General features: G+C 43.6%; 1 protein-coding gene across 1 annotated transcript in view; it reads right to left on the bottom strand.

Annotated features, from left to right (window-relative positions):
* LRP1B (LDL receptor related protein 1B) overlaps nt 1-27975 on the bottom strand; it is a 1757966-nt gene that overhangs the window by 473910 nt on the left and 1256081 nt on the right. The window contains exon 33 of the mRNA XM_040358043.1: nt 4454-4594. Within this exon, the coding sequence (XP_040213977.1) occupies nt 4454-4594 (141 nt within the window). The remainder of the gene's footprint in view (nt 1-4453; nt 4595-27975) is intronic.

Genomic DNA, 27975 nt, shown 5'->3' with positions numbered 1-27975 from the left:
CATGTTTGATCTCAGGATGCGTGAACACTGATAACGCTCTTTAAAAAGTTGAAGTCACAAATTGTCACTCTGCCAAGCGGCTTTTCCAGAACTGTCTTATCCATTGATCTATTGTGCTTCCTTGTGGTGCTAAAACTGGGAATCATGAATAATAAAAGAATCCGGAGAGGTTAATCAACACTCGACAATTCACTGTTTATAGGGAATTATTAAAGAAACAAAAACACAGTTTGCAATGTGTGAACGGAGGCCAGGAGAAAAAAACCTTTATAGGAACAAATTAAAGGATAACTCCACTTTTGCAGAACAAAAATAGCAAAAAAAAAAAAAAACATAGCATTTACAATTCCTACACAAGCCATACTGTAAGTAAATGTTATTAAAGCGGATGTGCCACTAAAAAAATATATTAAAAGCCAGCAGCTACAAATACTGCAGCTGCTGACTTTTAATATTAGGACACTTACCTGTCCTGGAGTCCAGCGCCGTCCGCAGCAGAGGACGAGCGATCGCTCGTCTCTCTGCTGCTCCCCCCGCCATCCTCAGTGAGGTAACCAGGAAGTGAAGCGCTCCGGCTTCACTACCCGGTTCCCTACGGCGCTTGCGTGAGTTGCGCTGCACCGCTGCTTGGCTCCCGCTGTGCTCTGGGAGCCGAGTGTTCCCAGCACACAACGGGAGGTGACGTCATGCCCGGAGAAAACCCGAAGCTGTGTGGCCGGAAGTGGGTGCAAATACCTGTCTTTAGACAGGTATCTGCACCCCCCTCCCCCTGAAAGGTGTCAAATGTGACACCGGAGAGGGGGAGGGTTCCGATCAGCGTGAGTTCCACTTTAGGGTGGAGCTCCGCTTTAAAGGAAATGTACACGGTCACAAAAAAAAAAAAAGCAAACATGCATACTCACCTCTATGCTACAGCATTGCTCTAATACTGCAGCTGTACCCTGCCAGCGCCAAGACTATGGCCTCGTACACACGACCGAGGAACTCGTCGTAAATGAAACATCGTTTTCCTCGATGAGTTGCTTGTTTGGCTTGTCGAGAAACTTGACAAGCTTTCTTTGTGTACACACTGTCAAGACAAAATCTCGTCGTTCTCAAACACGGTGACGTAAAACACGTACGACGGCACTATAAGGGGAAGTTTGATTCCACTGGCACCACCCTTCTGAGCATGTGTGGGTTTCTAAGCATACACACGAACGTGTTTCTCGTCGAAAACCAGCCCGACGAGGAAATTGAGACTAGGAAAATCTCATCGAGTTCAACAGTTTTCTCAATAAAAAACATACACACGACCGTTTTTCTCGGAAAAAAGCTCTGCCACAAAGTTTCTTGATGGATTCTGTTGAGTAAAACGGTCGTGTGTACGAGGCCTGAGAATGGAACTGAGAAATCACATGACTGCTGATCACTCAGTACTCGGTCTTCTCAGAGCTGAGAGCGGTGACTGGGGCAGTCACTGCTTCCCACTCTGCCCCTCCGCCACTGACTTTAGCGTCGGGCTAGGGAAGGGGCAGGCACAGCCAGCTTCAGCCCTCAGCCACACACTGAGAACTGGAGCCAGCTGTCAATCAGGCATCTGGGTGGATCCCAACATTATTGTCGGGAACCGTCGTGTGCCTGGAGTGGCTCTGTGACGTCAGCCGACAGTGGGTTTTAGCTTGCTGTTGGTTGATTCTGGGTCTCAGGAGAGCACGTGTAAGTGCACTTCTGTGACCCACAAAAAAAGTATGTCCAAAAAATGTCATACTTCAGCTCAGGAGCTTTGAAAGAGCTGCAAGAGATGCAAGATTTTATATATATTTGTATTATACCTGCTTACAATGACATACAGAGCAGAAGGAAAAACCACACAGGAATGCTGGCTTTTTTAATTATTTTGTGTTTACTATTTTAACCAAGTGGGATTTATCAACAAGTCTCTCTGATTGGTGCTGGCTGTCTTTAAGCGCTATGACCATTGCTAAGTCTTCCCCATTCTGAGGGTGTTGCATGCTGGTGGGCTCACAGTTTTTGAAGGCTCCATCTGCCAGTCACTACATCACAACTGTGCACACATGGGATTAGCGCCAGACCAAAAGATAAACAAGTCTAATTTCATTTATTGGCATAGTGCTGAAAGACAGCCAAGTGTTTTCGGGGGTCAAAGGGACTCTTCATCATCGTGAATGCTCATGCAGATACTGCTGGCCACTAATTCTTCTGATCCAGCAAATAGTTTCCCTGCACAGATTCACACAGGAAAGCCTTATTTTGAGTCTATTCAATGTTTTAATTTATGACTGAAGCCCTGATGAAGGGGGAAGTCCTTTGACCCCCGAAACACGTTGGAGGTCTTTTAGAACAATGCCATTAAATACATTTGGACTTTCCCTTCTTCCATGCATGCATGTTTTTTTTTCTGGTAGTCTGCTGGGCTACCCACTTGAGGTTCACACAGGGCTGTCCTAATTTCATCATGGGCACCTGGGCAAAGTAATTCTCTGGGGGCCCCTACCAGCTTGCCCCAATTTACACACCAAAGTATAAATAGTTAATAGAATTAAGCATATACAGTGGAGCCTTGGATTACGAGTATAATCCGTTCCAGGAGAATGCTCGTAATCCAAAGCACTCGCATATCAAAGCGAGTTACCCCATTGAAGTCAATGGAAATGAAAATAATTAGTTCCACATTGACTTCAATGGCATGCGGCCAGAGGCAGGGGGGGCGCCAGAAAGCCTCAGAAACAGTTGGAAAGGCCCGAGGACAGCTCGGCTGGCCTCGGCAAACCTCATAGTATTTCCGAGCATTTCTGAATGGCGCCAATCTGCTATGATAGGCGCCCCCCCCACCTCAGGCCAAACCCAGTACTGCACACCGCTTTGGCCTGAATCATGCTCGTTTTGCGAGACAACACTCGCAAACTGAGCTAGGATCTTTCAAAATACAGCGCTTGTATTGCAAAACGCTCATTAACTGCGTTATTCGCAAACCAAGGTTTCACTATATTTATTAGTACTATCAATAACATCAATTTTAAACAATAAAAAAAACATGCCATAATTTAAAGACAAGACAATGCAAAGAACACAGTATAGGGGATAGAGGAGGGCACAGTATAGGTTCTGGGACCAGTCTAGGACAGTAAAAACATACCTCCCAACTTTCTGAGATGGGAATGAGGGACACCTATCAGCAAAAGTATGTAGGCATAGGACACACCCCTTGCCACGCCCTCTTAAAGGAGAATTGTACAAAAAAACAAGATTGGTTAAACCCACAAGTGCTTTTTTTTACCACTACTATTTCTTTATATTGGCTTTTGGAATTTAGAAATGCAGCAATTTAGAAATCAGATGAAAGGTTTAGCGCTGGGAAACACTTTTTGATAGATAAAAAAAGCATTTTATATACATCTGTATAGATCAGACCAAAATGAGGGACAAATGAGGAGGAATGAGGGACATTGCTCCAAATCAGGGACAGTCCCTCAAAATCAGGGACAGTTGGGAGGTATGGTAAAAAGTGTGACTGTGCCAGCAAATTCAGGACAGTTGGCAAGTATGATGTAATGCAAGATTATCATGGGGGCCCCCCATGCACCTGGGGCCCCTGCATTAAGACAGCCCTGGGTTCACCTTGTCTGTTGTGAGCAGCCTAACCTGAGCCAGTGGGATCTTCAAACATTTTTGCCCTACTTTTTATAAACTCATATCAAAGTCCCAGTGCCTCTAGGATGCTTTTTTTTCATTGGAACCACACAGCTGCGTCCTGGTAGACGGACGATAAACCCAGAGGTTGCAGTGGAGCAGCAGACATTTGACACTGCTGGAAGGTACTAAAAATGCCTCTCCTGCCATACCCAGGGCTGGACTGGGACAAAAATTTGGCCCTGGACTTCATCCAGACTGGCCCACTTTGACAGGTCTCTCCCATGGCAGCCGGACAACTCCTGCACCCCCCCCCCCCGGCCACCCAAGCCCCCTCTTCCCCTTTACTAGCCACTAGCCGTTTTACTTTATTAGAGTAGAGCAGCTGGTACTGGTACTTTTATAGGCAGTACCAGTGGGGAAGCTAGACATTATTTCACCCAGGGAAAATAATCAGTTTGGTGCCCCCCCTTATGGGACAAGTTTAGGCAGAAGTGAGAAACTCCCAGGCCATAGCTGTTGAGTCAGCTGTCTGTCCCCTCCCCCATGCTCCTCTGTCGTCCCCCTGCTACTCTGGTCCTCCCCCTGCTTGTCTGTTCCCCCCAGGTGAGCGCTGTGGGGAGGGAGAGACAGAGGAGTGGAGGGGGGCGGCGTTCTGCTGTCACTGATGCCGGCCCATTGAGCCATCGGCCCACCGGGAAACTCCCTGTAGTCCCAATGGCCAGTCCATCCCTGGCCATAGCTCTTGAAGGGGGTTCTTATTAACAACCTTAAAAATGAGATAATCACTTTTGATAGATGCATGAGAACAAGAAATTACCTTGTTGCGCCTCCTTGTCATAAAGCTTCATGTGAACCACTCCTGCCGTTTTGTTCCTTACAATGGAGACACTTCCACCATCCCGTTTAATGCACGTTCCTATCCGACCAAGATTTTGATCAGCCCACCAGAGCCGGTTATCTGTAAAATATTGGAGAAAATCATTAACTCTCATTAGTTTTCACTTCAAATATAAATAAACCCATTCTCTCTCTAAGACCTATTATAAACTTTAACAAATGAATGTAACTTTAAAAATTATTTTCACCATATTTTAATTCTGAAACTTTTATTAGAATGCTACCTGGTAACCCTGCCATAAAGGTCCTTGTTCAAGCGTGTCCTGTTACAGGGGACAACATTATGCCCCTGTTCCCCCAATTGGACTCCAGCTATTCTCCTGCTTTGCTGCCATATTCCACAGTCTTCTGATGGAGACTATTTTTTTTTCCAGAGTGAAGAACCTCTTTAACCCTTTGGCACCCTTTAGAGTGCTGGCAGTGCCAGCCAAGAGGTTAAAATGACCACTAAGGCCGCGTACACACGGTCGGACAAAACCGATGAGAATGGACCGAGGTTCAGTTTCATGGTCCAAACCGACCGTGTGTATAGGCCATCGGTCTGTTTTCCTTCGGTCCAAAATTTTAAAACATGCTTCAAAACCGAATCGATGGACCGCTGCCCGATCGGTCCAAACCGATGGTTAGTACAGAAAAGCATCGGTTCAAAACCCGCGCATGCTCAGAATCAAGTCGATGCATGCTTGGAAGCATTGAACTTCGTTTTATTCAGCACTCCGTGTGTTTGACGTCACCGCGTTCTGACCCAATCGGTTTTTGGAACGATGGTGTGTATGCACATCAGACCATCAGGCCACTTCAGCGGTGAACCGATGGCAATGGCCCGTCGGACCATTCTCAACGGTTTGGAACGACCGTGTGTACGCGGCCTTAGAGGGGTTGATTTACTAAAGGCAAATAAGCTGTTTGCTTTGCAAGGGACATTGCAGAGCTCCATGAATGTGGTGAAATTTCACTTTTGCAAAGAATATACAATCGTGTGAAAAAAAAAAACTTTTTGCATTTACATGATTGGATGATGGAAGTCAGCAGAGCTTCAACTCATTCACTAAGCTCTGGGGAAATCTCCCTTGCAAAGTGAACAGTCTATTTTCCAGCTACGGCTGGTGCTCAATTTTTCGGGGGGGGGGGGGGGTTGTTTGTGCAAACAAACTGAAAAAAAAAAACATCAATTGCAGCCACTGTGCCCATCAAACGCAGCTACTGTGCCCATCAAACACAGCCACTGTGCCCATCAAACCCAGCCCCTGTGCCCATCAAACGCAGCCACTGTGGCATCAAACGCAGCCACTGTACCCATAAATTTCCACCACTGTGTCTATTAAACACAGCCACTGTGCCATCAAACACAGCCACTGTGCCAACAAATGCAGCTACTGTAACCATCAATTGCTGCCAGTGTGCCCCATCAATTGCCGCCAGTGTGCCCCATCAATTGCTGCCAGTGTGCCCCATCAATTGCCGCCAGTGTGCCCCATCAATTGCTGCCAGTGTGCCCCATCAATTGCTGCCAGTGTGCCCCATCAATTGCCGCCAGTGTGCCCCATCAATTTCCACCAGTAAACAGGGGCAAACCAGTCCATCAGACCGTTTTCATCAGACGAACCGATCGTGTGTACGCGGCATTATTTAGCGAATAGTTTAACCACTTGCCATACCTGTACATCAGTCAGTAAAATCAGGATAGCGGACGCACACGCACATGCCGCGGACTCGATGTCCACCGGCGGCCCGTGATAATGGCAGAACGGGGAACCTGTAAACAAGCCATTTCCCTGTTCTGCCTAGTGACATGACAGGAATCTACTGCTCCCAGTGATCGGGAGCAGTGATCTCTGTAATTTTTCAGTAAACCCATCCCCCCTACAGTTAGAACACGCTGAGGGAACACACTTAACACCTTGATCGCCCCCTAGTGTTAACCCCTTCCCTCCCAGTGTCAGTATAATTTGTGGTCAGCTTTGTCCGTCGCAATGTTGCAGTCCCCCTAAAAAATCGCAGATCGCCGCTGTTACTAGTAAAAACAATAAAAAATAATAATTGTCCCTAAATCGATTCCGTAATTTGAAGACAGGATAACGTTTGCGCAAACCAATTACTATACGCCTATTGCGATTTTTTTACCAAAAATATTTAGAAGAATATAAATCGACCTAAACTGATAAATACATTTGTTTTTTTATATTTTTCCTTGGATAAATAAAATTTATTTTTTTTCCAAATTATTGCTCTTTTTTGTTTATAGTGCAAAAAAAAAACCCTGCTGAGATGATCAAATACCACCAAAAGAAAGCTCTATTTGTGGGAAAAAAAGGACGTCAATTTTGTTTGGGTGCAACGTCGCACGACCGCGCAATTGCCAGTTAAAGCGATGCCGTGCTGAATCGCAAAAAATGGCCTGGTCATTAAGGGGGCAAATCCTTCCAGGGCTGAAGTGGTTAAAGGAAAAGCCTTCCCCCATTGCCCTCGGCTGAAATGTTGTTCTGTTCAGGCTCTTCCCTGTTTACAGCACAGAATTAAAAGACGCTGCATAAATATTTAATGAAAATGACTGATGCTTATTTGAATACCACTAATGGCGTGCAATAAATAAACTGGAAATGAATATTCATTCACACAGTGGTGATCGCTTGAATAATCTGCAACAGTTTAGGTGGAAGAAGCGATAACTTTAATGCCGGGATGAATAAAGAAGTAAATAAAAAAAAAAACAGACAACAAGTGTATCTTGTATTGAAGAACAGTTTGTAGCAGTATGTTTTTGATCCGGAAAGACAATGGCAGATAGACTGTGCACTCCAAGTGAAGTTGCACTCATTTTCCCCAGAGCTTAAAAAAGAAGCATGTTTTTTTTTTTTGTTTTGTTTTTTCACAATCATACTTACTGTACCTAGGTGGATGCAGCTTCAGTTCGATGATGCATCTGTCCCTCGCCATCTCTAACACTGAGAACCAAACAACCAAACACTGCCGATCACTCGGTTCTCAGGGCTCCATGAGCAAAGAGACGGTGACTGTAATTCACCGCTGTCTCCTCCCCCTGCCATGCTCACTGCAGTGCTGAGCTGTAGATTGGACAGGAGCGGCCGGCTCAGGCACTCAGTGGCTCGTTGAGAGGCTGAGCCGGGTTTCGGTCCAGGCATGTAGGCGGATCCTGACTTTATTGTCGCAATCTTGCCCGAGCCTGAGTCGGTGACCTGCCCACATGGTTTCGGCTAACAAGATGGTTCCTGTAAGGACTGCGCAGGCTCAATCCTTGCCGACGGAAATCTCCGAACCTCGGCCGGCATCCAGGGCGACGTGGATTTTGAGGAAAGTGGCCAGTCGGCCTCACGTCCTCGTTTCGCTCAGCCTCCTGGCTCTTTTTTTAACATCCTCCAATCCACGGGGATGTTAAAGAATGAGCCTGGATGCCGGCCGAGGTTCGGAGATTTCCGTCAGCAAGGATTGCGCCTGCGCAGTCCTTACAGGAACCATCCCGTTAGGGGAACCTTAACAACAAGTCACCGGCTCTGTGACATCAGCCAACAGTGGACTTCATCTTCTGTGCAGGCCAGTCAAGTTCCTTCACCCCAAACTCGCTCATCCATGTCTTTATGGACCTTTCTTTGTGCACTGGTGCGCAGACACGTTAGAACAGGAAGGAGCCATCCCCAAAATGTTCCCTCAAAGTTTGGAGCATGAAATTGTCCAAAATGTCTTGGTATGCTGACGCCTTAATGCCGGGTACACACGAGAGGATTGATCCGCGGATACGGTCCGCCGGACCGTATTCGCGGATAAATCCTCTGGTGGATTTTGATCTCCTGGTTGTACTAACCAGGAGATCAAAATCCCCGCGGAATTCCGTCCGCGGTGACGTGTCGCGCCGTCGCCGCGATGATGACGCGGTGACGTGCGCGACGCTGTCATATAAGGATATCCACGCATGCGTCGAATCATTACGACGCATGCGAGGGATATGTTCGGACAGATCGATCCGGTGAGTCTGTACAGACCACCGGATCGATCCGCTGGAGCCGATTCCAGCGGATAGATTTCTTAGCATGCTAAGAAATTTTTATCCGCTGGAAATCGGTCGGCCCGAAAAAAAACAGAGGAAAAAGATCCGCTGGGTTGTACACACCAGCGGATCTATCCGCTGGAACTGATCCGCAGATCAATTCCAGCGGATAGATCCTCTCGTGTGTACGGGGCCTAAGAGTTCCCTTCACTGGAGCTAAGGGGCCAAGACCAACCCCTGAAAAGCAATATCATAATCCTCCCTCCACCAAATCATTTGGACCAGTGCACAAAGCAAGGTCAATAAAGACATGGATAAGCACATTTGGAGTGGAGGCACTTGACTGGCCTGCAGAGAGTCCTGACCTCAACCTGAAAGAAAACCTTTGGAATGAATAAGAGCGAAGACTGTGATCCAGGCCTTCTCGTCCAACATCAGTGCCTGGACTCATAAATGTGCTTCTGGAAGAATGATCAAACATTCCCATAGACACACTCCTAAACATTGTGGACAGCATGGAAAGTGACATTTTTTACACTCTTGATCACCCAAGAGATTGCATGTGTATATTTCTCACAAAACCAATTGTCCGATATCTAATCAGAATTGATTGAAAATCATTCATCTGAGTATGCTGAAGATCCAACTTTGAACAATCAATCTGAATCTGTCTAAATCGATTCTGTCATCTGTCACACATTGTTGCATGTAATATAACTTCATACAGGCACCATATTGGGGTTTAACCCAATCCACATTTTGCTGCTGCTTTGGACAAGCCGAGGTGGGTGGGATGGAGATCAGAAGCTTTGAAAATCTGCATTTGAAACGCAATGCCACTTAATGGGCAGGTTATGCAAATCGTAAGAGATCAATTTTAATCTGGGTAGCGAGGATGAATGACTCATGTTATGCCCCTTGGCTTGCCCAAACCGACACATCAATATTTAAGTGAACTGACAAACTATGATTCAGCAGCTAAGTATAAGATATGCTCCTCTGCTTGAATGGTAGTGAATTACAAATCAGGTAGTTCATCAAAAGCTAAAGTACATCTAAAGTTATGAACAAAATGTAAAATTTTTCAGTTTACCTTTGGTGTAGTGGCAGCTTTAGTTTCTTTTTTTTTTTAGGCTATGTATATATTTTCTGCAAGTACAGAAAAATACCTGTTGGTCCTGATAGAAGTGCCTTTTAGACATGTGCACTGCCGAAAAATCTGTTTGTTTTCGTTTCATTCGTTTGTTTGTTTTTTCTTGTTTTTCGGGTCATTCGTTATGATTTTCAAGTTGAAAATTCATAAATTCGTAAATTCAAAAATCCGAAAAAAAGAAAGAAAATCCAAAAATTCTAAAGAATAGATAACTAACTAACTAATAATAACCAAACTATTTAATTATAGGTATTGGAATTTCCTTTAAAATTTGGCTATTAGTGAACGTAACAAATACAAATTTATTTGAAGTTATGAATTATCTGAAATAACAAATGCTGCATCTAAACTAATAGAACGGAACAAATTAAAGCGGGGGTTCACCCAAAAAATTTTTTTGAACATTACATTCAGCCGAGTTGTCCTAATGACAATCAGCTTTTTTTTTTTTTCGTACATACCTTATTTCACCACCGCTTCCGGGTATGTCTTTTCCGGGACTGGGCGTTCCCATCTGATTGACAGGCTTCCGACCGTCGCATACAGCGCGTCACGAGTTGCCGAAAGAAGCCGAACGTCGGTGCGGCTCTATACGGCGCCTGCGCACCGACTTTCGGCTTCTTTCGGCAACTCATGATGCGTAGTATGCGACGGGTTGAGGTTGTTTTCGTCATCACGTCAATCACCTGCTGGATAGGAACGCCCACTCCCGCGGGAGTCCCGACCCGGAAGCCGGGGAAGAAATCAGCTGTACGAGGTATGTACAGCAAAAAAAACAAACGGCATACTCTCAATGTAGACAGTGAGCTGGATGTTAGAAAATCATTTTTAGGGTGAACCCCCGCTTTAATAATACATACAATATTAATAATAACGTTTTTATTATTATTGTTATTTGTGGTTGTGGTTGTGGGGGTCTGCGGGCGGTGGGCTTATTGGAATCTGGAAGCCCCCTTTAACAGCCCCCCATGTGAATTGGTAACAGGGTACATTGTACCCCAACCATTTCACACAAAAAAAGTGTCAAAATGTCAAAAACAGGAGACAGTTTGGGACAAGTCCTTTATTAAAAAGAAAAAAAAAGGTTCCAACAACGTAATCCTGTCTCGAGCGTTTCAAATTCCCCCCCCCCCAAATAAAAACCAATTCAAATAGGGGGGGGCGGCATCTGAGGGTCCCCTTTGTTAAAGGGGGCTTCCAGATTCCGATAAGCCCCCTGTCCGCAGACCCCCACAACCACCAAGCAAGGGTTGTGGGGATGAGGGCCTTGTCCCCATTAACATGGGGACATCTTCCCCACGTTGAGGGCATGTGGCCTGGTATGGTTCAGGAGGGGGGTGCTCTTTTTGCATTGAGACCCTGGGGCAGGACCCAGGTCCCCAAACACTTTTTATGACAATAACTTGCATATTAACCTTTAAAATGAGCACTTTTGATTTCTCCTATAGACTTTTAAAGGGTGGTCCGCAGCTTTTCGAATTTGCTGCGAACACCCCAAATTGTTCGCTGTTGGGCGACTCGAACAGATAGCCCATCCCTAATCAGCAGGTCTTGGCCAATGATTAATGGTCATCACCCGCTAATCAGTTGAGTTAATTACAGAAGAGAGCCGCGTGTTGTTTACGCTCTCCAGATTCCGATAACTCCCCAGCCCACAGACCCCCACAACCACCGGGCAAGGGTTGTGGGGATGAGGGCCTTGTCCCCATCAACATGGGGACATCCTCCCCATGTTGAGGGCATGTGGCCTGGTACGGTTCAGGAGGGGGGCGCTCTCTTTTCCCCCCCTCCTTTCCTGCGGCCTGCCAGGTTGCATGCTCAGATAAGGGTCTGGTATGGATTTGAGGGGGGGGGAAACCCCACGCCATTTTTTTTGTTTTGGTTCAGGGTTCCCCTTAATATTCATACCCAAAGGGCCTGGTAATGGACTAAGGGGGAACCCATGCTGTTTTTTTCAATTACTTTTATCTGTATTGCCGGGACCCGGTAATTCATTATAGCCACAAGTAGTTTTAAATGACTTTCCTTTAAAAATGTCATTTTGTGTAGGGACTTTTCTAAGCACGGGAAACATGCGCTACTTTACAGGCATACTATAGACAATTTCAAGGAATATTTCACTTTTATCGTTTCACTTTAAGCATTATTAAAATCACTGCTCCTGAAAAACCATCAGTTTTTCTAACTTTTTTTTTGCATTGGCACCCTGGGGCAGGACCCGGGTCCCCAAACACTTTTAATGACAATAACTTGCATATTAGCCTTCAAAATTAGCACTTTTGATTTCTCCCATAGACTTTTAAAGGGTGTGCCGCAGCTTTTCGAATTTGCCACGAACACCCCAAATTGTTCGCTGTTCGGCGAACAGACAATGTTCGAGTCAAACTCATTTTCGACTCGAACAGATAGCCCATGCCTAATCAGCAGGTCTCGGCCAATGATTTATGGACATCACCCGCTAATCAGCCAAGTTAATTACAGAAGAGAGCCCTGTGTTGGTAAACAACACAGGGCTTTCCAGAGACAGCAGCAATCTGTTGTTGTTTTTTTCTTCCTGCAAAGCAAGGAGTAAAAACTGACACATTGCTTAGTAGCAGCACACACTATGCACAGTAAACATTGTTAGGCTCACGGGTAACCCTTTGATCACCCTAGATGTTAACCCCTTCCCATCCAGTGTCATTAGTACAGTGACCGTTTATAGTATTAACACTGATCACTGTATTAGTGTCACTGGTGACTCCACCCAGCATCAGTAAGTGCCAGATTGTTCACTATAAGTCGCTGATCGCTGTCATTACTAGTATAAAATAAATAAATACAAATTCTAGTATATACCATTGTTTGTGGATGCTCTAACTTTCATGCAAACCAATCAATATACACATATTGGGATTTAAAAAAAAAAAAGACATTTAGCAGAACTGCTGTTTTTTTTCTTCTTTCTCGCTTTTTTTTATTATTATTAATTTATATATATTTTTCTTATTATTTTCACCCAGTATTCTGGCCAACAACACACTTCCTGTCCCAGTATTGGTTAAATGGATGTTGGGGCTTGGCAGAAGGGATATACTGCATGTATTTTTTTTTTTGTTTTGTTTTTGTTTTTTGGGGGGGGGCGCTTTATCTTAGTTTTTTATTTGACTTGTTTTGAATATTTAGATAGAACTTGTCTATTATTACTTCCCTCCAAAGTATGCCGGAGCCGGTGTTCAGAAAAGTCTATTAGTAAGCAAAGTTTCAGTTATTGCAGCAGCAGAAAACTGAATTTCAGGAACGTAGCCGTTTGTGTCCTCCGCAATCGATTTTCTGACATTTTGAGAAAATATTTCTACATTGTCCCTCTCCTTCTGTTACAGTAAAGTGTATTCTCTGGTTTCATTAGTTTGCAGGACGGCTGTGCCGGCTGACACAGACAAATGTAAAACGCTACCTTCGGAGACAGAGAATAAAGAGAGAGACGCCAGGTTAAATGAGATCACACTGACCAAGATGGATAAGCGATGGGATGCCGAACTCATAATAGACCAATTATTCACAAAGTTGTGCGAAAATATCTTTCAGGAGCAAATGGTCGGAGCGCTGGTAGGGCGTCCGAATGGGCAACAGAGGGAATAGAAAGCCAAAGAAATAACATTACGGAACAATTGCAAGAACAAGCTCTGTACAATGAGATCTGGGCCGCCCGTTCGCCACACAAATCTAAATTGAATCCAGCGTCCTGGAATGGAGTAGGATGGCGATGAAATTGAGCAACATGAGATTAATTTTTACTTGACAAGATGACAGGGGGAATTAGCGGGAAAGCTGGGAAGGGGTTACATTGTTTGAGATCTACAGGAATCGTTATGGCAACGGAAGATGGGCCAGATATCAGTCAAACATGTTTCTGTCTTTAGAACTGAAGACAAATTTTTTTTTTTTTTTTCATTTTGAATAGAGTAAGGGAAGGTTATAACTAGGGCTGTTACTGATCAAAATTTTTCTGTTCGATTAATCGTTTTTTTTTAATCGATTAATCGACTAATTTTGATTAATTATAACGCACATACAGATCCAACTACTTTTAGCTGATCTCCTTGCAGGCCGATTCTCAGTGCAGCTACCAACCACTGGAAAAATGGATAGCAGGATACAAAAAACACACAAAAGCAGCGCTCGATGGGAATAGCATTAAAACTTTTATAGTCTTCAAGTAGGTAACCAAATAAATATTGCACTGGAGATAAAATCGATGTAGCTACATAAACTGTAAAAATGGTGCGAGTAATACCAAACGGTACCAAAATCTGTCATAAAAACATTTAGCTAAGTATGATATTGGTATAAAAATGTGTACAACGATACCACTGCTGAATCCAGATGAGGAGAGGTTAACATCAGTCCGTCGGCATGTAGATGTCCCATGAAGGGAACTATCACAACTCCCAGTGGATGGTTGTAGAATCCCAGGTTGATAGAGGGAAGTGATAGAGGGAAGTGTAACAGCCCTTGCGTGTGGCAGATAGTAAGGTCCCGCCGGCATGCAGATATGAAGGCACAGCAAAGGAGCCCTTCAGATGGACACGGCAAGCCCCGCCGGTGTCCGTGATGTTACTGGATCTCCGACGGAACTCCCTGAAGGCCCAGAAGCCGGCGGAGAGGTAAGTACCAATCAAAAGAATTTTAATCGATCAAAAAGATTTTGATCGATCAAAAAAATTAAAGATTAATCGATTAATTAAAAGTTAATTTGCACAGCCCTAGTTATAACCCCTGAATGTAACATAAATGTCGCAGTCCAAGGACCACGGCTATGGAACGCTCTACCCACGGACATCCGCATGGAAGAAAACCATCTGGCCTTCAGGAAGAAGCTTAAGATCCACCTCTTCTGAAGACACAAGACCAAGACTGGCTGAAAATAGTGCCGTGAGGCGATTTAGTTCGCATTTGTAGCGCTATACAAGTTACTCACTCACTCACTCACTCCGCCCCTCTGAGCGGAGTAAGAGAAGGTTATAACCCCTAAATGTAACCAAAAGACTCCATGTAGCTGCACATCTGAACAATCCCATTAATGAGTGAAATATGGCAACCTCAGCCTGGATTCCAACCAGGCCACACCCCGATGCGTTTGCTCCTTACCCTTGGGGCAGCGTAAGGGAAGGTTATAACCCCTAAATGTAACAGAAAGTCACCCTATAGCCACACATCTAAACAATCCCATTAACTGTTGAAGTATGGCAACCTCATCCTGGGCTCCAACCAGGCCACATATCTAATGTGTTTCGCTCTACCCCTCGGAACGTATTAAGGGAAGATTATAACCCCTGAATGTAACAGAAAGTCACCATGTAGCCGCACGTCTGAACAATCCCATAAATCTGTGAAAAATGGCAACCTCAACCTGAGCTACAAACAGGCCACACTTCCAATGTGTTGTGCTCCGCCCCTCCGAGCTTATTCACGGGGGTGGGGATTCCCATGATTAAAGTGATACTAAAGTCTTGTTTAAAAAAAAAAAAACAACAAACATGTTATACTTATCTGCTCTGTGTAGTGGTTTTGAACAGAGCAGCCCCAATCCTCCTCTTCTTTGGTCCCTCTTCAGTGCTTCTGGCACCTCCTTCCTGCTAAATTGCCCCCACAGCAAGCGGCTTTCTATGGGGGCACCCAACTAGAGCCACAGCGCTATGTGTCCATTCAGACACAGAGCCGTGTTCCACCCCTGCCCCATCCCTTGCTCTCCTCATTGGCTGACTGACTTTGATTGACAGCAGTGGGAGCCAATGGCACCGCGCTGCTGTCTCAACCAATGAGGAAGGGAGTCCCGGGCAGCTGAGACATTCCTGCAACATCACTGGATCCAGATGGACCTCAGGTAAGTATTAGGGTAGTTGAGGGGGGCTGCTGCACACAAAAGGTTTTGCATAGAATGCATCAAGATAAAAAAAAAAAACTTCTGCCTTTACAACCACTTTGAAATGAAATGTCAAACAAGCATTCAACCCATGTAATGTGTGTGTGTGTGTGTGTGTGGGGGGGGGGTGGCGACGGCCATGACTGCATGCGTACATTTACTTGCATTTTTTGCTTGATATAGTTTCCAATTCATATGCAGTCTTCTCTTCTCTACATCCATTCCAACTCCAGAATTTAGAAAGTGTGTCTGAGCTGTCAGAAAAAAAAAAGTGGACAGAGAGCTGGACTCACATTCTGCAGAGCTCAGTGAGAAGAGCTCTGAGAGTAAATTGGAGGGAAGGGACACACCCCCCTTCACACAGCATATAGGAACAGAGCTGATGCTGTCAATCTGAGGCCGTGAGCTGGAGCTCCCTCACTGCTCCAGCCAATCCAATGCGGGCTCCACTCAAAGGCTTCGTTCTAAGGTAAGTATTACCTTACAATGCATACTAGCTCATTATGTCTTTGTCTTACAGTTTTTTTTATCCAGGGTTTACAACCTCTTTAATTGAGACAAGTACACACTAAAGAGGCATATGCTTTGTATATATTTCACATCTGAGGTTTACAACCACTTTACGCTCAACAACGTCATATAATGTAGTCGACTTTGAGAGGGGATATCTGAATGATGGGTGCAGCTACGCTACAGCATTAGTCAGATATTCCCTGTACTGCAAGTACAATCATAGCAGCTGTTTAGTCGCTTAGAAAGGAAATGACCACCAGGGATCGACCTGTCAAAGCGCCGCTCTCCTCTATGGGGCATCGGATGAAGACAGACCGTAGAGTCCATTTTTATCCTATCCAATCCACCAGACGGATGGAGAATATGACATTTGTGGCTCCATAGACCTGCACGGAGCGTCCGTTCAGGTCCGCCTAAAAAAACTGACAGGTGGACCTGAACATGATGTTTGAGGGTTCTGATTAATTTTCTAGCAATTTTTTTTTTAGATTTTTACATGAAGGAGAGAAGTGCCAAAATAGGCCCGGTGATCAAGTGGTTAATGACTTGTATCAGCTAACCATCATATGAGATGCAGGTATACATTAAACGATACAATAAATACGCATTATGTGAACTTTTATGCGCAGAAATTGATGCAATTTTGCCAGCTTAAAGTTAAAATAACACCCTGCTTATGGCTTATCTCCAGAAATACTCGAGTATACAAATCACAAGCGGGCCGGAAAAATAAACACAAGTACAATTTATGATTCATGAAATCTGTTTTTCTGTTTTCAACGAAATTGAAGTCATTATTTTTCTTGAGTTAAGATGTGTTTTATCTTCTCTCAATTAAGGAAGGACAAATGTACCGTAGTAATTAAGAGCAAATATAAAACTGATTACAGAAAAAGAGCCAATTAGCCCAACGAAATTCTTCCCTTTGTTTTTCTTATTTTGTGATCATTACGGCACGTTATTATTTTGTGGGATGTGAGCAAGTCGCCGCGCTGTATGGAGGAGCTCAACCAGTGACACGAGGAATTCGGCACACAAGGTCACTCCCCCTGCAGCAAGGTCCCTGAAATGTCCAAAGAAGCAGTTTGGATTGTTAAAATGCGCAAGGGAGCAAGCGCGGTATTGGCAAATAACCGTAATGTGAAGGGTAAACGAGGATGTGCTATATGTTAAAATGATAATACAAGCCACCGGAGAGTCTTGTATATAAGGCATAGGACAAATAAGTTACTTCTATGAGATCGTTCTTAGTTGAGTAAAGCCTCGTACACACGATAGGTTAACTAGAGGACAACGGTCTGAAAGACCGTTGTCATAGGTTAACCGATGAAGCTGACTGATGGTCCGTCGCGCCCACACACCATCGGTTAAATAACCGATCGTGTCAGAATGCGGTGACCTAAAACACGACATGCTGAAAAAAATTAAGTTCAATGCTTCCAAGCATGCGTCGACTTGATTCTGAGCATGCGTGGATTTTTAACCGATGGTCGTGCCTACTAACGATAGGTTTTGACCTATCGGTAACCAATCCATAGGTTAATTTTAAAGCAAGTTGGCTTTTTTTTAACCGATGGTTAAATAACCTATGGGGCCCACACACGATTGATTTTGACCGATGAAAACGGTCCTTCAGACCGTTGTCCTCTGGTTAACCTATCGTGTGTGTACGAGGCCTAACTTGGGTTATTTCCTTCTGGCGAGTAAAAGGAAACATTAGTATTTTTAATACGCTTGGGTAATTTATACACCATGGGGTTGATTTACTACAACTGGAGAGTGCAAAATCTGGTGCAGCTGTGCATGGCAGCCAATCAGCTTCTAACTTCAGCTTGTTCAATTAACCATTTGACCTCTGGAAGATTTGCCCCCCTTCATGACCGAGCAATTTTTTGCGATACGACACTGCGTTCCTTTAACTGACTATTGCTCGTGCGACGTTGTACCCAAATAAAATTGATGTCCCTTTTTCCCCACAGAGTTTACTTTTGGGGGTATTTGATCCCCTGTGCGTTTTTTTATTTTGTGCAATAGAAACAAGAAAATGCTGAAAATTAAAAAAAAAAAACAACAATATTTTTTACTTTCTGCTATAAAACATTCTGCTATAGAACATATCTAAAAAAAAATCTGCCATATGCATATTTTTTAGTAGAAAAAATCCCAATACATGTGTATTGATTGGTTTAGAACATTATAGCGTCTACAAACTATGTGATGTATTTATTGAATTGTTTATTCTTTTTTTTTTTGTATACAGTGGAACCTCGGGCTGTGAGTAATGCGGTTTGCAAGCATTTCGCAATATGAGCTATTTTTTTTTTTAATCCTGACTCGCTTTGCGAGTGTTGTCTCACAAGACGAGCAGGATTCAAGCCTCTGGGGTGTGCAGTATTGTATTTGGCCAGAGGTGTGGGGGCGCTGTTGATGCTTGGAGACACTCAGGGACACTCGGAGATGTTCAGAGATGCTCAGAGACACTCGTAAGACACTCAGAGGCACTCAGAAACACTCAGGCCGCATACACACGGTCGTTCCAAACCGATGAGAATGGTCCGACGGGCCATTTCCATTGGTTCACCGCTGAAGTGGCCTAATGGTCTGATGTGCGTACACACCATCATTCCAAAAAACGATCAGGTCAGAACGCGGTGACGTCAAACACAGGATGTGCTGAATAAAACGAAGTTCAATGCTTCCAAGCATGCGTCAACTTGATTCTGAGAATGCGCGGGTTTTGAACCGATGCTTTCTGTACTAACCATTGGTTTGGACCGATCGGGCATCGGTTCAATTTTGAAGCATGTTTTAAAATTTTGGACCGAAGGAAAACAGATCGATGGGCTATACACACGGTCGGTTTGGACCGATGAAACTGAACCTCTGTCCATTCTCATCGGTTTTGTCCGACCGTGTGTACGCGGCCTTAGAGATACTCGGTTCCAGAGTGTCTCCGGTGTCTCTAGTGCCCCTGCACCTCTGCCCACATGCGGTACTACATAGACAAGCAGTGGCAATGGAACGGATTATCTGAGTTTCCATTATTTCCTGTGGGGGAACTCACTTTGATATACGAGTCCTTTGGATTACAAGCATTCTTCTGGAACTAATTATGCTTGTAATCCAAGTTATTACTGTATTAGGGGCAGCGATCAGCGACTTATAGTGGGACTTTGATATTACGGTGGATAATCAGACACTAACTGACAATTTTGACACTGCCTAGCCAGTATTTGTATACACTGTATGTGCTGCATTTACTAAGGGAAGACATGGATTCTAGTCCCTGTTTTGCAGACACAGGATCCATCCCCCCCCCCCCGTTGTATATATAGGCTGATCCCCTTTTTTGTTGTTTACACGCAATAGGCAGGTCCCGGCGGGCATCAAGCCCCCGGGACCCGCAGATCGGATTCTGCTGTGAATTTTCACTGCAGAAGCGGCCTGCTGGTGGTGCTTGTGTGCCCCCTGCAGGTGGGGATGAAGAATCACGTATATATACTGTACAGTACATGATTTTGCACAGGAGAGCTGCCCTGTAGTATTAAAACTGTTATGTGCTTAAACCAATAAGTGATTTTTGAGCACTACATTTTATTTTTTATTACAGATTTTCAAAGTGTCAAATACAATCATTTTAATTTAGGAGATTAAGATTTAGTATAATAAAACACTTTTCATAGTTCAATATTTAATAGTTTCTATATAGGTCAATACATTACACACAAATAGACCGTCAATTAAGGGCAAAGAGGGACAGAAAGATTTGGTTTCAAAAGAGGCATAGTCCCTCCAAAGGGACAGTTTAGAGCTATAATTGTGCCCATATTAGACAGATAGTCTATCACTTCCATTTGCAATTAAATAATAAAAAAAAGAAATCATCTCCCTGTTAGCGCAAATATGAAGACATATAAAAATCAATGGACCACACATTAAGAACTCCTGGACTATTAACGATCAATTGCACATTATATTTTATGTTACCCATTATCAGCAAGGTTATATACATTGCCTGCTTACCTAGATAATATACAGTATATAAAATCACCTAAACTGTCCTCTTTGTTTTTCTTAAGCCCTCCTGCTCTCTAGGCTCCTTCAGGACTTTTCCAGGGCCTCTTTCTCCAGCCCTGTACACACGGGCCAGAATCTCGTCAGGAAAAAAAACGTTGTTTTTCCTGACGAGATTCTTGGCAAGCATCTCTTGCCGCCCGAATGTACAGACACTCCTTTCAAAAGAACTGCGGTTCTTTTGAAAGGCAAGAACGTGGTGACGTCATCGCGTATGACGAGCATGCACTCGTCACATTCGATGCGGTCGCCGCCATCTTGCTGCACCCTACCTATGCCTAGGAAGCTACCACGCAGGCGTCAAAGTCATTTTGAGAATGCGTGGGTTTCCACAGCGACAGGTAAGTATACACACTCTCGGGTTTCTCGGCAGGAAAACACTGCTGAGTATCACTGACTACACTGTATATATATTAAAACTGCCTAAAATCTTGACGAGAAAAATAGAGAACATGCTCTCTATTTTTCTCGTCAAGATTTTAGGCAGTTTTAATATATATACAGTGTAGTCAGTGTAGTGTAGACTATATATAAAAAAGCGTGAAAAAGTAAAAACTACAAAAGACAGTTTTTGACAACTCCTTTATAAAAAAAAAAAGTGTCCCTTAAAGCGGTGGTTCCCCTAAAAATAAACTTTTAACATTGCTTTTCCCACATTAATTACGATTAGAATCGGCTGGTTTTATTAAAAAAAAAACGTCCGTACATACCGTTTGCTATATTCGTTCTCACCGCCACTTCCGGGTACGATGCTGGCGGTGGGCGTTCCTAATTGATGGACAGGCATCCGACCGACGCATACATCGCGTCACGAGATGCCGAAAGAAGCCGAACGTCGGTGCGGCTCTATACGGCGCATGCGCACCGACGTTCGGGTTCTTTCGGCATCTCGTGACGCGATGTATGCGTCGGTCGGATGCCTGTCCATCAATTAGGAACGCCCACCGCCAGCATCGTACCCGGAAGTGGCGGTGAGAACGAATATAGCTAACGGTATGTACGGACGTTTTTTTTTTAATAAAACCAGCCGATTCTAATCGTAATTAATGTGGGAAAAGCAATGTTAAAAGTTTATTTTTAGGGGAACCACCGCTTTAATGTCCATCCGTCTTCAATTACGCCACCCGACGGACCCGAAAAATAGAAAAGAAAAGCTCCAGATCTCGGAGACTGCTGTCTTTTCACTGTGACGGTTGTTATATAGGCAAAGGCAGGGCCACCCGGTGATGTAACCGAGTGACCCTGCCACTTCTGACATCATAACATCATGTGCTGTCATAGGGGGGTGGGGGTCATCTGGTTATGTATATAGGATGGCCCCACCCTTACCTATATAACAGCTTTCACCCAAAGGGCCTAGTATGGACTGGGGGAGGGGCAATGCCATTTTTTCCCTTGATTTTTATTTTCATGTTCGTGCGCCATAGACTTTAATATGGTTCGCATGTTCGCACCAATTATTTGCCTTTTCGCATGTTCTGGTGTGAACCGGGGGGGGGGGGTGGTTTGGCCCATCCCTAGCTGTCATGGGCCAAACACGGTGTGCCATCCCCCATCCATTCCAGATAGTTTTTGATTGGCGAGTTTACAGGGGGTATAATTCCTGCCATGGCTGTCAACTGCAAGGTTTTACCTTTACCTTGAACAAGCCCTAATAGTGCACCCAGTCTCACCAGCAAACATGTTTCTGATCATCACCACACCAGTCCCAGTGTTATCAAACCAGCGAAGGCCAGCAGCAGTGTTCCTGATTGCTACCACACCAATCCCAGTGTTACCAGACCAGTAAAAGCCAGCACCAGTGTTCCTGATTGCTACCACACCAATCCCAGTGTCACCAGATCAGTGTAAGCCAGCAGCAGGGTTCCCAATTGCTGCCACACTAGTCCTAGTGTTGCCAGACCAATGAAAGGCAGCAACAGTGTTCCTGATCACCTCCACACCAGTCCCAGTGCCACCAGACCAGTGTACACTTGTGGTATCATCATATCCTGGAGGCATAGTAGGATGTGTTTTAGGTTGTATTTCTAAGTGTTCCCATGCTGCGTGTAAAGGCCCCTTCACAAGATACGAAAATCGCAAGTAAAATTTTGTCCGACGAACAATCTGCTGATTTTCAGATCGTTAGTTTGTCTTTCGTCAGCCGATTACTGTTTTTCAGAAAGCTGGATATGCAGAATATAACATTTTTGTCGTACGTGAACTCAACGTCCGATTTTCGTTTAATTACTATGCATGCTCAGAAACGAAAGAATACATACAAAACTAGTCAACACATTATGTCACTTCTGACATATTCTGTCATACAAGAATTTTCGTATGGTGAGTAACCTCTTTCGACATGAGACTAGCATGCAATAAAAAATGGACGAACGGTCATCCGAAAATCTGATCCTGTGCATGAGGCTTTCGAAATATCTCATTAATTGATAACTTTGCGTAAAAACTTTTATTTTATTTCCTGTATCTCCAAAAACGATGCATTTCAAAAAATACCTTGGGGTGTTTGCTTTTTGAAAATGTTGACATTTTTTTTTTCTGGCCCGACATTTGATAGGTAGTCAGGAAATTAGATGAGTAATTTATGTTCCTTAAAAGCCCAAAGGTGCTGTCTGGATTTTGGGCTCCTCTATGCATCTAGTCTGTCAAAAGAGTCTCACACGTGCGGTATGCCCATACTCTGGAGGAGTAGATGAATGTGTTTCAGGGTGTAATTGTAAGTATGCCTATGCTGTGTGTGAGAAATAACTTGCTAAAACATTGTGAAAATCATTATTTAATTTTTAAAATTTTCCAAAAAATGTCACCATCAAAAAACTTACCATGCCTCATACTAAACACCTGGGACTGTCTACTTTCTAAAACGGGGTAATTTTAGTGCTATTTGTACTGTATTTGAACGGTATTTAGGGCCCCAAGAATTAAAGTAGGCAGTCAGAACATCAGGACTGATCAATGCTCAAATATATACTGTATAGATTGTAGATTCTAACATTTACACATAGAAGATAATATACAACTACATGCCTTTATTTACCCCCAAAAATTTGCAGAACACATTTGGCGTACATGTATAAAGAAAGATGATTTATTTGCAAAGTTTTATAACAAAAACTAAAAAAAAATGTTTTGGTAATTTTCCTTGAAAATCGAGTGGTGAATAAATGCCATCAAAAGAAAGCACTATCTGTTTCAAAAAATTATATACAATTAATTTGGGTATAGTACAGTGTCGTAGTGGGAATAATTCAACATCTCAGTAAAGCCTGACAGAGGCTGTAGCTCTGCTCTCTCCAAAACAAAATAAAATATTTTGCCAGTCAACTTTAAGACACCTTTCACACTGGGGCGTTTTTCAGGCACTTTAGCGTAAAAAAAAAAAAAAAGCCTGTAAAGCGCCTGAAAGAAGCTGCATCTGCAATCCCAATGTGAAAGCCAGAGTGCTTTCACACTAAAGCACCTAAAAAACACCCCAGTGTGAAAGGGGTCTTAGCGTTAAAAAAAGTGCCTGAAGGAAGCCTCATCTGCAATCCCAATGTGAAAGGCTGAGTGCTTTCACACTGAGGTGCTGCGCTGGCAGGGCGTCAAAAAAAGGCCTGCAAGCAGCTTCTTTGCAGCGCTCTGGGAGAATTGAATAGACCGCTCCTAAAGCGTCCCTTCGCATTGAGGTGCTTTTTTTCAACGCCAAAGTGCCTGAAAAACTTAGCAGAGCTTTACCAGCATTTTTTGGGCGCTGGCAGTGTGAAAGGACTCTAAAAACACCTGGACTTTCACACTGGGATTGCAGATGAGGTGTAAAAGGGGTCTAAAGTAAACTATAGGTAATAAAAAAAAAATTGTATAGGGTAAGGGAGGGCCCTGTCAGTTAATTTTTTTGTCATCTGTGTCCCATTGGGGGAATTTTCCTTCACTTCCTGTTTGGCGCAGGAAGTGAAGGGAAGTCCCTGATAATTAAGGTCACCAGAACTAGTGTCCCCATTGATAGATCTCCCCTCTATCGCTTTTCTGGGGACAATAATAATGGTAACCAGGAAAAATAGCGATTGGGAATCTCCCTAATTGAAGCACAGAAAGCAATACAAACTGATAGGTGTTCTAATCTATCTTCACTCAAAAAAGAGCAACCCATGCAACTCAAAAAATCATTTCTACTGATGCCGACTGCATTCCTATTAAGCAGAACAAAACATATCATCCCACACAACAACTTACCTGTTCTGCTCATAATTAATGCTAAAGCACGGAAAGCAGATATTCAACAAAACACCAATAGCCAGATTCACATACATCAGCGTATGTTTAAGCGGGCGAAGCGCAGCTCATTTGAGCTACTCCGACGTAAAATAGAGAGGCAAGACCAGTATTCACAAAGCACTTGCTCCCTAAGTTACGTCGGTGTATCGAAAATGGCCCGGCGTAACCCCGCCTAATTCAAAGTAGGCAGGTAGTGGGCGTGCTACATGTAAAGTAACCGTGACCCCATGTAAATGAGGGCCGTTGGTACGGCACATGCGCGTGCATGCTCAGAATCACGTTGCAAATACTCAATGCTTTCGACGTGAACGTAACCTACACCCTGCCCCATTCACGTACGCTTACGCAAACGAAGTAAAATACGACGACTGTTCCATCGTCCATACCTTGCATGGGCTGCGCCACCTAGAGAGGTGTTTTATCTTTACGCCGACGTATGTCTTACGTAAATGGCGTAGCTTACTGCGACGGGCGTACGTACGTTCGTGAATCGGCGTATCCTGCTCATTTACATATTCGACGCGTAAATCAACGTACACGCCCCTAGCGTCCAGCGTAAATAGGCAGCCAAGATACGACGGCGTAGGAGACTTACGTCGGTCGTATCTTGGCCAAATTCAGGCGTATCTGGTTTCCAGAATACGCCTAAAGATACGACGGCGTGCATTCGGACTTTACGACGGCGTATCTACTGATACGCCAGCGTAAGTCTACGTGAATCTGGCTACAAGTCTTTGGGTTCATTTCTCATATGCTCAATTTTTTGTCTACTTTATTTTCCACTTTTTAAAGCAACTTGTTTTGAAAAACATTAAGCACTTTCCAAAAAGAAAAAAAGAAAAAACAAAACAAAAAAACAAAGGTTAAAATCATTATGGCTCATTAAAGTAATTTTCTATTTGACACATTCACTAATTAAAGTTCTGATCTAAAGGGAAGCACATGATGCAAGTACATAAAAAGAAGAACAAAAAATATGTGCCTGTTCCAATTAAGGACAAGCAAAACATTTTTGAATATCAAACAGCGTAATTATTGTAAGCACAAATATAAAAATGATTACTTTGTCTCTCCCTCTCTCTCTCTCTCTCTCTTTCTGTAAGGTTTTACAGAGAATGTTCTTGAAAGAAAATAAATATTCATAAAGTCGATGGATGCTTTGAAAAAAGCGTTATTTGGGAACAAAGTAACGTTGTCTCTACTGACGCCTCCGTTTCACTTTGGAGATTTGGAAAGACAACTGATGGGCAATTAGTTTTCATTAATGGCGGACGGAGCACTTACAAAAGTCAACTGTGTGCAGTACTCAGTACTGGGCATCCTGCCTAGATATATTTTATATATTACCATCCCGGTAATGAATGGTGTAATAGTAATTAGGGGACTGATGGCTTAGAAAATGGAGGTGCACACATTAGAGAGTTCTCTGTCTAACATCTGTTGAATATCTCTATTTAAATATTTAAAGGTGCACTCCAGTCAAAACTGAATATTCATGACAAATATATAGATTTCCGACAATACTAGTTGTTTGGCTGCCTCTGGCTTAGGCTCAGTTCACATCTACGCAGATTGCGATTGATGCATTTTACAGAGCTATTTTGCATTTTTGCACACACGTTTTTGATGTGTTTTTGATGCTTTTTAATGTGTTTAGTGTTTTTTTTTCTCCTTATACAAAACTGTGAATAGCTGGTTGATAAGAAACGTGCATGAATTTTTTCTATTTCCGGGTTCGGCGGGCGGTGGGTTTGACGATGGATCTACACCAGGGGACATTTTTGTTTTTTTGAATAAAGGACTGGTTTAAAATGTCTTTACTCACTTTTTACACTTTTTTTTGGAGAATGGGGTACTATGTGCCCTATACTAATTCACATAGAGAGGGGCTGGGATTTGGGCCCCTCCAACCTGCTTCAAAGCACCCCCCATGTTGAGGGCATGTGACCTGGTATGGTTCAGGATTGGAGGGGTGAGGGTGGCGCTCGCTCGTCCCCTCCCTTTCCTGACCTGCCGGGCTGCATGTTCTGATAAGCATAGCAAGAAATGCTGGCAACTCGATTGCTTCTTCTTAAATCTTTATTGAGCACTAACAGCAGTGTGACATCTAAAGTGCTTACATGTTTTGTAGACATGTGCATTCGTTTTCATCCGAATGCATTTTTGTGCGAATTTCAGGAATTTTCGTTATCGTTTTTACAACCGAAAGATCCGACATAAACAAATGCTTTATTTTCATTTTCGTTGTGGTCGAATGTGCCTAACCTTAACTCTATTAGTCCAATATTATTCTACATAAAGAGAAAAGATTCGACATAGAGAGACATGAAGATTCGACATAGAGAGAGACATGAAGATTTGACATAGAAAGACATGAAGATTCGACAGAGAGACATGAAGATTTGACATAGAGAGACATGAAGATTCGACATAGAGAGACATGAATATTCGACATAGTAAGACATGAAGATTCGACATAGAGAGACATGAAGATTCGACATAGAGAGACATGAAGATTCGACATAGACATGAAGAGTCAATTTTTTTTATTTTTTTTAAAGATTCTATCGAATCTTCTTTTTTTTTTGTTCTTAGAACATTCGACAGACACCATAAGCCTTTAAAGCGGTAGTTCCCCCTCCAAAAAATGTTTACCCTTAGATTGATGCTCATTTTGTCTAGGGGAATCGGCTAGTTGTTTTAAAATCGACACTGTACTTACCGTTGTAGAGAGCGATCTTCTCCGCCGCTTCCGGGTATGGGTCTTCGGGAGTGGGTGTTCCTTCTTAATTGACAGGCTTCCGACGGTCGCATCCATCGCGTCACGAGTAGCCGAAAGAAGCCGAACGTCGGCACGGCTCTATACGGCGCCTGCGCACCGACGTTCGGCTACTTTCGTGACACGATGGATGCGACCGTCAGAAGCCTGTCGGAAGACTGTCAATCAAGAAGGAACGCCCATACCCGAAGACCATACCCGGAAGTGGCGGAGAAGATCGCTCTCTACAACGGTAAGTACAGCGTCGATTTTAAAACAACTAGCCGATTCCCCAAGACAAAATGAGCATCAGACTAAGGGTAAACATTTTTTGGAGGGGGAACTACCGCTTTAATGACAGATTCGACCTTAATTTGGATTTTCGGACGAATGCATTTTTTTAACGAAAAACTAAATAAATAAAAACTAATTTTGGGAGTAACTAAATAAATGTATTTTTCGGACAAAAATGAAATTCCGAAACAAAATATTTCAGTGTGCACATGTCTAAAGTTTTGGCCAGAGCCTTCCTCGTAGCATGACGCTATGAGAAAGGTTCTGGCCGAAACATGTTAGCACTTTAGATGTCGCACTGCTGTTAGTGCTCAATAAAGAATTAAGAAGAAGCAATCGAGTTGCCAGAATCTCTTGCTATTTTGATGTTTATGGGACACAACAAGCCTGAGCACCGTTATTCAGCTCATCATTCTGCTCTAGGGGTTTATAAGCCAGAGGTGCCATTGATAGTGTGGGGTGGTGGTCATGGAAGGGTAAAAGTAAAC

Source organism: Rana temporaria, chromosome 6 (assembly GCF_905171775.1).
Source record: "Rana temporaria chromosome 6, aRanTem1.1, whole genome shotgun sequence".
Lineage (NCBI taxonomy): Eukaryota > Metazoa > Chordata > Amphibia > Anura > Ranidae > Rana > Rana temporaria.
This window is presented reverse-complemented; position numbering and strand designations above follow the sequence as displayed.